General features: G+C 34.3%; 1 protein-coding gene across 1 annotated transcript in view; it reads right to left on the bottom strand.

Moving 5' to 3' along the window:
* Positions 1-7286: 7286 nt before the first annotated feature.
* The window catches only part of LOC132565151 (Na(+)/citrate cotransporter-like), a 29586-nt gene continuing 23322 nt past the window's right edge, over positions 7287-13550 (bottom strand). The window contains exons 9-14 of the mRNA XM_060229763.1: positions 12557-12671; positions 12066-12165; positions 11618-11742; positions 8557-8718; positions 8040-8177; positions 7287-7493 (exon numbers count right to left, since the gene is read on the bottom strand). Coding sequence (XP_060085746.1) covers positions 7287-7493; positions 8040-8177; positions 8557-8718; positions 11618-11742; positions 12066-12165; positions 12557-12671 — 847 coding nt within the window. The remainder of the gene's footprint in view (positions 7494-8039; positions 8178-8556; positions 8719-11617; positions 11743-12065; positions 12166-12556; positions 12672-13550) is intronic.

Here is a 13550-nt window from a genome sequence, read left to right as displayed (position 1 = left end):
CAGATAGATCTCTTTGTAGTATATTGTTAATTATACACAAAGACAAGATAGCGTACTTCAAATTGTTGTATACAAATAATACACTGGCATTCAGTACTAACGCATGACAACCTAGATGTAATTTGAAGGCTAACTAAGTCTTCAAAACGTTTTCCGTGCCGTAAATTTTCAAAATATATTATAAATATCATAATACCATCGAAAGAGAAGGTTTTCTTTAACCTGTTTAACTATTTCTAATAGCAAATGTACTAACTGGAAAACTAAAATGAAATGGTGTCTTATCGACCAGGGGTGAAGCTGTAAACAGGCTTTGCTGCTCTCAGTTTCTTTCTCGACATTTAATGAAACAATTTGTCATCAGCGTCATTCATTTTCGTAAACTGCCTTTTCTTTCATCCTAGATTAAGCACTAAGCATTACAGAGTAAATGTATTGTTACATCAACATATAAAGAGCTACACAATTTTTAAAAAATTACATAAACATAAACTCACCGTTCTTTCTATAGATCCCAGATAAAATCCAATTAATTAAAAAATCAGAATAAATTAAGGCCTTCACAATTACACAGTTTTCCTTATTTGGTGCTCAATCCATCGTTTTAATACTTCCTGGGAAAGTTTATAGATGACAAAACCCACGGTAATGACTATCTATATACATATTAAGACAACCATCGCTTCCATCTTATCCACAATCTAGCCAGCAGATAAACACAGGATCTCTAGACGGGTTACCAAGGGATAGATCCACCCGGGCAAGTGTCACCCATTCAGCGCGCTAGCTGTATGACATATCTATATGTGTGTGTGAGGGTGTGTATGTATGCGTGTAGGCTATTGGGGCTGACGAAGAGGGCCATTTATAATTCAGTTCGAAATATATTTGTACTAGGTCAAGTTTTCTGTTTATTTGTCAATATGTTTGAGTTTGTTTACAATAAATTTAATCGTTATTTTAGCACATGTGCAAAGGAACATTCGTTGTGAAAATAATCAATAAATTGATATTATTTTCAGACGAAATTCCTTGCATGTGTTATCGCACATCAGCTATGGTGACAATAGCTTTCGGATGCCAACACAAATGTTCTAATGTTCTTTGTTTATTTAATTTTTTTGAGTTTATTTATTTTCGTTAATTCTGTACATCAAAGTGAAAGAATAATTAAGATGTTTTTCAACCCGCTCACATCCTATGTATGTATCGGAATCTCCCCTAAGTTCCTACAACACCTATATTACGAAAGACAAAGAGCACTCAATTATCGACTCGTGTAGAGTTGTTTGATATTAAATCACCAATGATCGATATTTCCTTAGATGTTTCAACGTTATACCACTTATATATACATACGCGCAATAACAAATCCATGTATATAGCAATTTTAAAATGTGAAAATATTACAAATCACAAACGTCACCTTTTATGTCCCGAGTGATAACATCATATTTAACCCACTGTTCACTGGATCGGTTCGGCGATTTTTAATGAAAATTAATTACACATTAAATTGATCGCTGATAACTGGACAAAGGGTACAATACACACGGTGATCTGCTAGGCGAGGTGAGGATTTGACATACCATACCAAAACCCAGTCCAGGTATATTTCTTTTAAAGTGCTAGACATCTAGATAGCTTTGTCTTTCTTTTTGTCAGCAATTATGGAAGCCCGTATAGGACGTAGCGTTATATCAACATATTGATATTTTAAAGACATGTACCTGTTGTCTTTTGTGAAGTATGGTGGCCCATTGTTGTAACTATTCTATATCTATGACACACTTGTCTTATGATCACTGCTGTACCACGTTGTGTTAAAACTTTAACTGTCATCAAGGAACGAGGCTCAGATCGCCACCTACATTCAGGGCTATGCTTGGTTAAATGAGGAACAAAACACTTACTGTTGACCGTTAAGACTATCTTGTGATCTCGTTCTATATTGTGCCGATTACTAGAATTTACTGAACTTAGTTTAATACATCTATATCTATTTTGTTTTTAATTTTGGAAGATTTGTCATTTAATTTTTACGATTAGTATTTATCGTGGGAAACATAAATTATGGTGTAAATTCCAAATGTACTATATCGTCCTTGTGAACTGTATTATACGGGTTTGTTTGTGTGATAATTCATTATATGGTGTCCTCTTACAGTGTACAAAGTGTGAAATTATTTGCATTTGTAGGTCGTTGAAATTTCAGTTTGACTTCCATAGTATGGAATTATTTTACTGTTTTGGCTGTTAAAACGACAAACTGACATTGTATGCTATTTGTGCGCATATAGGTCTTGGAGACTACAGTGTCACTCTGTATGAAACAATTGTGTTTGAGAGCCGTTACGACTGCAACGTCAAACTTTCTGATGTTATCGTAAGGTATAGCCTGCATCAGAGTGGTAATCTTTAATCAGGTCATTTATAATTATCACACTTTTTTCATACCAGTTCTTCATAGAAAATGATTTTCTATCAATAATTATATCATTATTGTACTATATCGTGGTTTTCAAATAAACTTCACTCTTTGTTATGCATTCAAATTATTACAAGCTTTGAAAACATCAAACCAGAACTTTACATTTACTTTGCCATAACTTTATATGATCAGTTCTACAATAAAACATTAAATCTATGTTTACATATATTTTTAAAAGTACTTGCCACTTGGATATACTTTTGAAAACTCTTCTAATCCATCCTGACTATCTATGAATCTATAAAAGTATATCTCTCTTACTATTCCATGAAAACTCATACAATATGGAGTTAACTGTTAAAGAATGTTTCATTTTGGATTTAGCAGCGATGTTAACAAATGATTAAACTGTGAAATTAGCAATGATTTAATGTCGTTTATTTTACCAATTAGAATCAATATTCTTCTATTCCATGATTTGTTGAGTGATTTAAGTTTAATCAGTTTATGATCAAAGTTCAACTTGGAAATCTCTTTTAAATCGATGTGAAAGAAATTCTAAGATGTGAGAAACTATGTCTGCCCCACTGTAAATTTAGTTCTGGCATGAACTGTTTTTTCTTACTAGCAATTGATACCACCTGAGATTTTGAAATATTCATTTTTTAATCTTGATATCTTGATATAAGTATGTTATTTAATTGATTCTCGAAGTGACCTTTCTGTATCATCTAGTGCAAGCGATGTATCACTCTGTATGATATTATTGCTCTGGTGGTACATTAAGACTACAGTGTGACACTAAATGATAACAGAATATTTGTCAAACAATGTATCACTAGTGTGGAATGGTCACAGCAGGAATACTAGATATGCTTCTGAAAACAATTTCCAAGTGCCATAACATAGAACTTTGTTTTATTCTAAACAATTTCTTACTTAAAGAATGGAATATTTTACCCAATGATATTAAGAATGTCCGCTGTTTTTCCACTTTTAAAGGAAAACTTATTCAACACCTTATATCTATGTCTTAGATCTCTTTGTGATATATTTGACATTCTTATTCAACTTTTTTACCACCATATTGACCGAAATTTTAGACTATGCTATATTAGCGTTTAACTATGTCAATTTTTATCTGTTTGCTATATTAGCATGTATGTGTATTAGGCACCAGCCATTTAATTGATGAACTATTTTTGCATGAGTAATTGTGCATTCTGTGATAATCTTAATTAATGTCGGTTATATATTTTTTTTTTCAGTTTAAAATCCCATTGATGTTTTATATGTAGTTTGTAGTCTACACTTGATTCATGCATGTAACTTTGTAGATTTTAACTAACATTATTTTACTAACCAGATGACCATGTGGAAGATTAGCCGTTGGCTAAACATGTTTTATATCCTCAATAAATAAATTTTACTATTATTATTATTATCATTATTATTATTACATAGATCTCGTGGTCCGTTAAGACGACAGTTGCCACTAAATTAGCCTTGTACTTGCGATCGTTTAGGATTGCAGTGTGACCCTATAGAACCTTTATGTCATCGTTGCTTTTGTAGTCTGTTAAGAATACAGGGTGACATTTAATGGTATTATTTGTTCTTGCGGTCCGTTAAGACTACGGGTTGACACTATAGGATAGCATTGTTCTTTTGTTCAGATCACGGTGTAACATTGTACATGTGGGCTGTTAAGTGTGACACTCTCTGATATATTTGTACTTGTTAGCCGTTGAGACTACAGCATGACACTATATGATGTCATTAAAATCGCGGTTCATTAAGACTACAGCATGACACTATAGGATGTCATTAAAATCGCGGTCCATTGAGACTACAGTGTGGCACTATAGGATGTCATTAAAATCGCTGTTAATTAAGACTACAGCATGACACTATATGATATCATTAATATCGCGGTCCATTAAGACTACAGCATGACACTATAGGATGTCATTAAAATGGCGGTCCATTAAGACTACAGCATAACACTATAGGATGTCATTAAAATCGCGGTCCATTAAGACTACAGCATGACACTATAGGATGTCATTAAAATCGCGGTCCATTAAGACTACAGCATGACACTATAGGATGTCATTAAAATCGCGGTCCACTGAGACCACAATGTGACACTATATGATATCATTATACACGGGGTCCAGTAAGACTACAGTGTGACACAATATGATATCAAATAACTATTTATAAGAAATCAGTTTTTATTAATGACTGGCTCGGAAAGGGTGTAATTGTTGTGAATGATGTGATGAAAGGTATCAATTCTGGAACTTGGAACCTTTCTTTAAACAGCGTAAAGGTTCGAAATATTTTATAGTATTTTGATAAAGAGCAAGGTTATTCCATCAGGTCAGAAAAAATGGAATGAAGTCTTTGATTTTGATGATTCTACTACATGGCACCAAATTGTTAAGCTACCCTTTCTGATAACGACAAACACAAAGTTCCAATGGTTCCAGTTTTGAATTAATCACCATATTATTTTCTTTTTAAAATTCGATTAGCTATATCTCCTCTGTGTATGATATGTAACTCTGACGTTGAAACTATAACTCACATTTCATGGGAATGCAAATCGGTTCAAAATCTTACTAGGTTTGAAGTTCTGATAGATGCGCTGATCATAGTAAAATTGATAATGAAATACTAATCGTTATTAAACAAGATATATAAATATATATATAATGTACTGTTTCCATAACTCCCTTAATACAAACGCCTTAGTAAACACAATCATAAAATACTATAACGTGCAAAGATTTATTGCAATTAGCAAGGGAGATAACTCTAAGGAAAGTTTCATAAGTATTGGAAAAAATGGGAAAACATTCCTATCCTTTACAATTCTTTAATCCTATGTTTTTCCTCATATTATTAGTTATCCATCCCTACTCTCTCTCTCTCTCTCTCTCTCTCTCTCTCTCTCTCTCTCTCTCTTTTTATTTCCCCTTCTCCCCTACTCGCTCACCCCCACTCTCTCTCTCTCTCACGTAAGTCACAACATAATTATATGCAAATATTTGTAAACTATTTCTATATCTGCTGTACGTGATACGTGGTTATACATTTAGAAGGTATGTATGTCTACTGATTATATACACACATATATTAGTTGTAATCAGTGCTTCAGTTTAATCAGTTTGTGCTGTATGTGTGATACATTGCTAATACATGTATGTATGTATGGCCTTTATTGTATGTATGTATGATGTATATTCATTACTAGTATGTGTGGTTAGTATGATAAGTGTGGTGTATCTTTAATTCTAATATGCACATGGTTTGTTTTGTATGTGTGTGGTGTATACTTAATATTGATGTATGATCTGTTTTGTATGTGAAGAATAAGAGGTCAACAAAATTTGCCATAATTTGAAGATTTATGAGGAGCAATGTTTTGTTAAGTGTTTGTGATGATCAAACTGAATAAAAAACATAAGTTAAAAAAAGTATTTGCATTCAATTCATTGTTTCTGATCGTATTACAAGTGGAAAGAACTTATACAGTTGTCATCATCATACCTAGCAAATTCACATACATGTATTACAAGTGGTAAGAACTTATACAGTTGTCATCATAATACCTAGCAAATTCACATACATGTATTACAAGTGGTAAGAACTTATACAGTTGTCATCATAATACCTAGCAAATTCACATACATGTATTAACTATTTCGATTGATGTTTAAAGCAGGAAAAACATGTGAATATCGATACATACTCAACACAACAAAAGAAACGTGGTGTTGTACGGCACTTTGGCGTTGCCCCATGTACAACCAACCGTTTCTGTACACGTTTCTATGTTACTGGGTTAGTTTGCGGTCGTCCCAGGAGCGGTTGTCCGCGTGTAATGACCGCAGGACAAGGCGAGGCAATTCGATTATCGCCCTTGTGAAAAGATTCAAGAGTGCTGTAGAGACTGCATCGCATACCAATGGTACTCATGGCAGACACATTAGTGCTCAAACTACCAGTAACCGCTTGCGTGCCGAGAGAATCATTGCGCGCCGGCCTTACGTTAGTGCGTCTTGACTGGATGCGCAGACATGACACGAAATAGGTTTGGGTGGCCTGTGAAGTTCACCGACGAGTCTAGATTCTGCCTGTATCGCTCAGACGGAAGAAAAATGGTATATCGGAGACGCGGTGAGAGTTTCGCCGACATGTCTCCCATTGAACATATGTGGGATGAACTGAAATTGTGTATTAGGAAACGTCAACCCAACCCCCACCCCCAACTAACCGCTCCCAGTAAATCGCAGTATTAGCATAAGTATGGAACAACATTCCATAAGGCGAATAATTGTTCTCCGTACAGGGATTCGTGCAAGAGGTGCCCACACCATGTACTGAAGTGTTATTTTGTTTTCCGCGGGTATCCTTTTTGAGTAACTACTGACGACACGGGTGACATTGCATAGACATTTTTTATACTGTAAAGAGTAGGTTTGTTCCTTCACATCGATATAAAATTGTGTACAAATTTCCGAAAATATTATAGGCTATTGATGGCATAATTTAATTGTGCGGTTCTTTTTTTGTTGAATATACATTCAAACTTTGTTTAACACGTAAATAGTACGTTCCGACACATTGATATTTCGTTTCAATACATTGATTTTTCGCTCCAACACATCAATATTTAGTTTCACTTTCTATGTAAACAGAGAAAATGAAGAGAATATCGAGAAGAGTGTCATAGCAGTTTTCTAATGTATTCATATACAAGCGTCAGCTGAAAATATAACTGAACACAAAACTGACGATACGATTCTTATGTTGATAACATCCGTCTCCAAACTTTCGCAATTTTCTATGGTGTTGTGCTAGGCAAAGACATGGAAAACGTGTTCATTGTAGTGTTGATAACTTGTTCTGTACCGGGACATGATGATATCTGGGAGGAGTTCAGGAATATATCTGGAATATCGTTCAACTTGAAAATGGCTGCACCCCATGTGTTGATGCCAAGAGTCAATACTCCAACTGCTAGAATGTTCAGCACAATGCCAGTTAACGCCTACAAGAAACAATTTTGATATCATTATAAGTATACCAAAGACCCAATGGGCCTAGATCCTTTACCTTGGTATCCCAACATGCCCCTAGCCCAATTTTATGATTCTAGATCTCTACGTTATTGAGAAGACATCGTTTGAAGATTTCCCTTCCCTGAACTTTCCAAGAAATCATGTTGATTCATTTGATCCCAACAGACTACTTGTCCAAAAATTGTGACAAAATCATATTAGCGTCTTAGCTATGGAACATGCAACTGACTAGATATCAGTAATCTTGACCCATTTTTTGAACAAGTGAGCTGAAAACTTACTTATCTGAAAATTTCATTTGAAAAATGTTTTATGTACTATTATAGCTCCTCCTGAATAAAAAAAAATCTTTTTACGTTTTGTAATCATCGGGAAAGTTTAATTGGCAATGGCTCCAAAGGAATTACAATCGTTCCTACAAAATCTTGAAACCGAGATTCGGTACTTAAAAAAGCAATAAGACTTTATTTTTTATATTGAATGAGTTATTAATGTGCGGAGTAATTTCTTCTTACCATATCTGGTATCCGTAATGTCCCAGTCGAAAATACAATTGCGTTTGGCGGCGTAGCTACCGGAAGCATGAAGGCAAAGGAGCAGGCAATACATGCCGAGATCATCAAATAAAGGGGATTTAGACCAACTGAAATGGACTTAAAACAGAACATGAGATGAAATTTCATAACGACAAATACAATCAGCAGTCAATTGCATTGCATTAATGTCAAGTAAAATCGAGTTATTAATATTCCAAATGTAAATGTACCATTTAAAACCTTTGAATCGGTCGTAATGCAACATTATAGATATGCTGTCTTTTAGGAACATATATCTCATTTCCGTTGTATTCAGCTCAAATTTGAAAATATCCACATTTAAACGACTGTGCAATTCAGCAGTTCATGAACGCCTTTGTCCATGAAACCAATTTAATATTAAGGAACTGGAAATAACCGAGTTATCCTGATTAAAGGTGGACATCATTTGCGTCTTCAAACTTTCAGATGCAGTTACTGAGGTATCAGTACGTACCAGTTCAAACATGATTGGCATAAGAAGGGAAGCTGTTGCAGTGTTGCTGGTAATCTCGGTAGCTCCAGCCACGATAAAACACAAAACCATATTTAACATCCAAGCATCCAAATCCTTCAGTACTCTCAGTTCACACCCAACCAACCGAGACAGACCGGATTTCTAAATGGTGGTACAAATGTTCACAGAGATAGATAACACCAAACGCAAATTAAGAAATACTGAACAAAATGCATTATGCAACTGTTTCATCCTTCTAAGTCTCGTCACTGATGCTAAGTACTAAAACCTAGTGAGAGATCATAATTCAATAAAAGATGCATTTTTTTCAATATGGAATAATTACAAAAGAATGACAATTACATGTGTATTACAGATGATTGTAGCTATAGACAATGCTAATTGTGTTTACTCAGAATGATTAAGTATTATTGTGAGTACCAAAATCGACTTACACTACTATGTTTAATTCTTGCTTGATTTTCTATTTAATACTTACTTGTTAATACTTACACCATTTCATTTATTACTATACTAGCACGTTTCTACTTCCACCAAACAAAATATCTTATTTTTGTGAAAATATGAATCTACAGTACTTATTTCTACATCCTTGTTAATCTACTGTCTTTAAGCATCCGACGATTGATTTTTCGTATTTCCACTTTTTAACTGGTTCCTTTTGTGCCATTTTTATTGTGGTTGTGGGAGGGGCGTGGGGGTTGGACAAAGATGACATAAGGATCATAATGACAAAGATTGGTGTTACGACCGTATTGCAAAATACTGGTATAAGAATGATATTGACAAAGATCGGTGTTAGGATCATATCGAAAATGTTTGATATAAGGACCGTATTGACAAACATTGGTGTAAGGACATATTGACAAACATTGGTGTAAGGACATATTAACAAGGATTGGTGTAAGGACATATTGACAAACATGGGTGTAAGGACCATATTGACAAAGATTGGTATAAAGACCATAACGAAAAAGTGTGGTGTAAGGACCATATTGACAAAGATCGGTGATAGAAATCATATTGACAAAGTTTGATATAAGGACCATATTGACCGAGATCAGTATAAGGATACCGACAAAGATTGGTGTTAGGATTGTATTGAAAAACGATTGGTATAATGACCATATTGGCAAAGATTGGTGTAAGAACAATATCTACAAAGAGCGGTGTTAGGACCATATTGACAAAGATTGGTATAAGGATCATAACGTCAAGATGAATATAACTAACATAAAACACTAAATTCTAGCGGAAAAAATAGTAGAAAAATTATAGACAGTAAAACGTTGAAAATGGATAAGCGTTGAAAATTTATCCGGAGTCCATTTTTAACGTTTCAAATGAAACCGGCTGGCTGTTGAAAATGGAACCTGGAACCTAAAGGAAAGATGTTTTTACCACTCGTTGAGTCATAGTACACAATTTCTGGATTTCAATTGTTGTAAGAATCTTTCAGTGTAGATAAAATCTTGTTGCATTTTTGACCACATTTTAACTTGTCTTCTTGGATATATGTTATTACAGTGACAAAATATCACTTAAACCACTATTGGTATCATTCAAACTCATTAGTTGGAAGATGTAAACTGTGGAAGGAAGGCCCTGCTTTAGTGTCAGAAGACACAGCGAAATTACATTACACATGCTCTGTGTGCTTCACCACATCAGTGTTATTCGTTACACATAACACAGCTAATGGTGGCAATAAGTTCGCTATGGTGTTACCTTTCAATGTGTTAAATGTAATGAATAACGTTGATTTGGTTGAAAGCACGATGAGAAAAATAAGAACAACGGTAAATTGCAAAAGACGGATTTAAGCCTATTGTCTGAGACAATGTTTATGGAACTTGTTTTTTTATTAAAATTAAAGGTGTTCTATATTAATACAAAGGGACTCATGCTTTTAGTTAGAGATAAGCCTCAAAATACAATATGTGTGATGATGATATAACAAGAAAGGCTCGTCATTATACTCCGGGGTCCCTTTTCAACGTTGAATGTGGAACCAGGATAAATTATTATAATAGAGCAAGAATTGTGGGTCCTTATGTTCTGGGGTCCTTTGTTAAGGTTGAACATGAAAATGCGATTTTATCAGTGTATCGGTTTTTACTACTTTCAAATCTAATTTCACCTTTCATAATATACAAAAAGATATGGATGACTTACAGTCATTCAACAAGTACACGATGTGTTTACCAATTACATTATTTCAAAATTTCTTTGAAAATAATGAAGTTGATGTTAGAATAACTTCGATCCTATCAATTCAACTTGTCTAGAATGCCTCGAAGTTGATTTCGGTGGTGGTAAATTAAATACACGAGATCCCAGTGACAGAGAGGGAAGAAAAAATATATCTACGCAAGAAATATGTAATAAAAGGAAAATTAGTGTGCTTATTTCATTCCTCATTAAAATAATTACCATTCTCGGGTGATCAATAGACAGGGACAGGCAGAGTCAATATCTTGGAGTTTTCTCATTGACTTATTATCAGACACGTAATGCGTCTGAAGATATTTTTCTCTGATGCAGTATTTTGTCCAAATTCTGGATGAGGGAAAACATTCGAGAATTGGTTTGCTAATATCTGAATTCGTAATGAGCATTAAGCGTTTCGTTTTATTACTTCATTCATTGTTTTAATATTTCAACATAGTTGTTGCAGTTTCACTCGTTATTATACCGTGGTGCTTGTGCGATTCTGCTTCATGAAAACGCTTGTACCTATGGTACTCACGAACTAAGCATTACTTTGGATTCTTCGCGTTTATTTTCCACCGCCAATGCTGACATCTGACATTGATATAAAGCACGGACAAAATTCAAAGCTGTTTTACTTTTCTTTGATTATAACTAAACAATATGTCTGCAATAAATAGTATTAAGCGTACATCGCAATCTTTCATTTCCATACAATAATAATAAATGGTAATCATTTAATATTCGGACATTGTAGTAGCATGTACAGATCAGTAACAGGCTTGACCGAATTTTCACACATTTGGCCTGTATTATATATATAACTTACGGTGCAGGCGTCGGCCAAAGCAAATCCTCCTCCGAGTAAGACAAGGACTCCCCATGCGACCTTCTTCTCGGCAGTGTGCCATGTGAGAATTGGTTTATACTCGGGTTTACCTGACTTCTCAGACTCTGCAACAAGACATGAAGTTACAGAGTTCTTAGTTATTAACATAAATAAAGAAAAATCAATGGCGATGTTTTTAAGAAAATTCCAAAAGTAATACTGAAATTATGTGTCTGCAGATGCCATTTGTGTAAAATTATATCGTACTTTTAGACTTCAAATTTCTTAAATGTAAATCTATCTTGTACTAGAACATGAAATGATCCAGCTCTCCTTCAAGAAGAATTTGCAGAAAGTTGATGTCAGCAAAAGTATTCTTTACATAAGAGAAAGTACCTATTTTTTGTATTAACAATACGTCACTTGACGCTCTTCTCTTTGATATTACCAGATAGTCTTTTCCAACAAAATATGTTTGGCAGTGTTTTTGGCAGAACAAACAGCATGGTTGCCATTAGGATTGAGGCCGTGGAATCCCTTACTGTACTCTTTCTAGAACAAATCGATTGTATTGCAAATGAAAATAATTGCCGATTATTCATGTAGTTAAATACTCAGTATATAACTATAATCGTAAATCAAAAGAGAGTGGAGACACTACGAAATCTATCTTTTCAGGAAAACGTTACTATAGGTGAATCCTTGTAAATTAGTAGGTTACGTTCGATATCTTTATGGTAAGCTAATCCTAATTTAGTGCTTAATTCATTCTATGCAATCATTAGTGTATGATATTTTTTTCTCAATTAAAACTGAGAATTATCATTAAGGATAACACTACCGAACACATCATATTCCTCGTCTGTTAAACTTTCTTCACATTGCTCAGCTTGAATACGAAATGACGATGAATTTGGAAAAAATTATATTCTAAACCACGTACCCGTTAGTATCCAAGAAACCATCTCCCCAGCCACCGATAACGGGTAGATTACGGAATATCCACAGCAGTGCCAGTATGGTAAATACTATGAGAACCATAATCTCCCCGAACCTGTTAACCAGCATCATAAATATATATTTTTCGAAAGGTTTGTAAACCGTATACATATCTCCACCAAGACTTAAAACTATTACTGGTAAACTAAGTATATACAACATGTGTCAAACCTCTGTGTCAATATGACTGACGTAGTAGGCCTATATACTTTGTCAATGTGACCGCGGTCAAAATTCGGAAACAAAACCACCGACCTCGGTCAGGATTACATTGATTGTGGTTTAAAAATGGTTAATGTTAGAGCCTTTATATATTCTCTTAAGCTGGGGTGGATTAGAAGACTTTTTAAGTCTTCTTCAAAGTGGCAAGTAATTCTAAAAACATGTAAACTTAGACCTGATGGCCAATCGCGATAGTGAAAACATACGACGCTGTCAAAATAAATGCGAAAACAAGTTTTGGTCTGATGCTTTTAAAACATATAAAAATCTACACAATGCTAATGACATAAGAACAGATAAAAGTGAAGTATTCCTGAAAGGCCCTACATGGTTCAACAATCAAATAGGTATGAACAGCACTTTTTCAGAACTATGAAATCAACTTTTAGTATGGACTGACTAGGAAAGAGTGCCATTGTTATATATGATCTGATAAAAGATATTAGTTCTGGAACATTTTATACTTTTCAGGAATTCACTCACACCTACCATATACGGACTAGTTTTCTCCAGTATCATAGTGTTCTAAACGATGTAAAGCATTTTAACCCTGATCCAGATTTCCCTAAAATAAGATTAGAATATCCTTCTATAATTTAAAACTTAATCACCACATTCTTACAACTAATTATGTTTTTTAAAATTCGATTAGCTATATCTATGCAACTCTGAAATTGAAACTATAAGTCACATTTCATGGGAATGCAAATCA

This window comes from Ylistrum balloti, unplaced genomic scaffold (genome assembly GCF_031769215.1).
Source record: "Ylistrum balloti isolate Yb309-2 unplaced genomic scaffold, AGI_CSIRO_Ybal_v1 Utg369696, whole genome shotgun sequence".
In the NCBI taxonomy this organism is placed as follows: Eukaryota; Metazoa; Mollusca; class Bivalvia; order Pectinida; family Pectinidae; genus Ylistrum; species Ylistrum balloti.
This window is presented reverse-complemented; position numbering and strand designations above follow the sequence as displayed.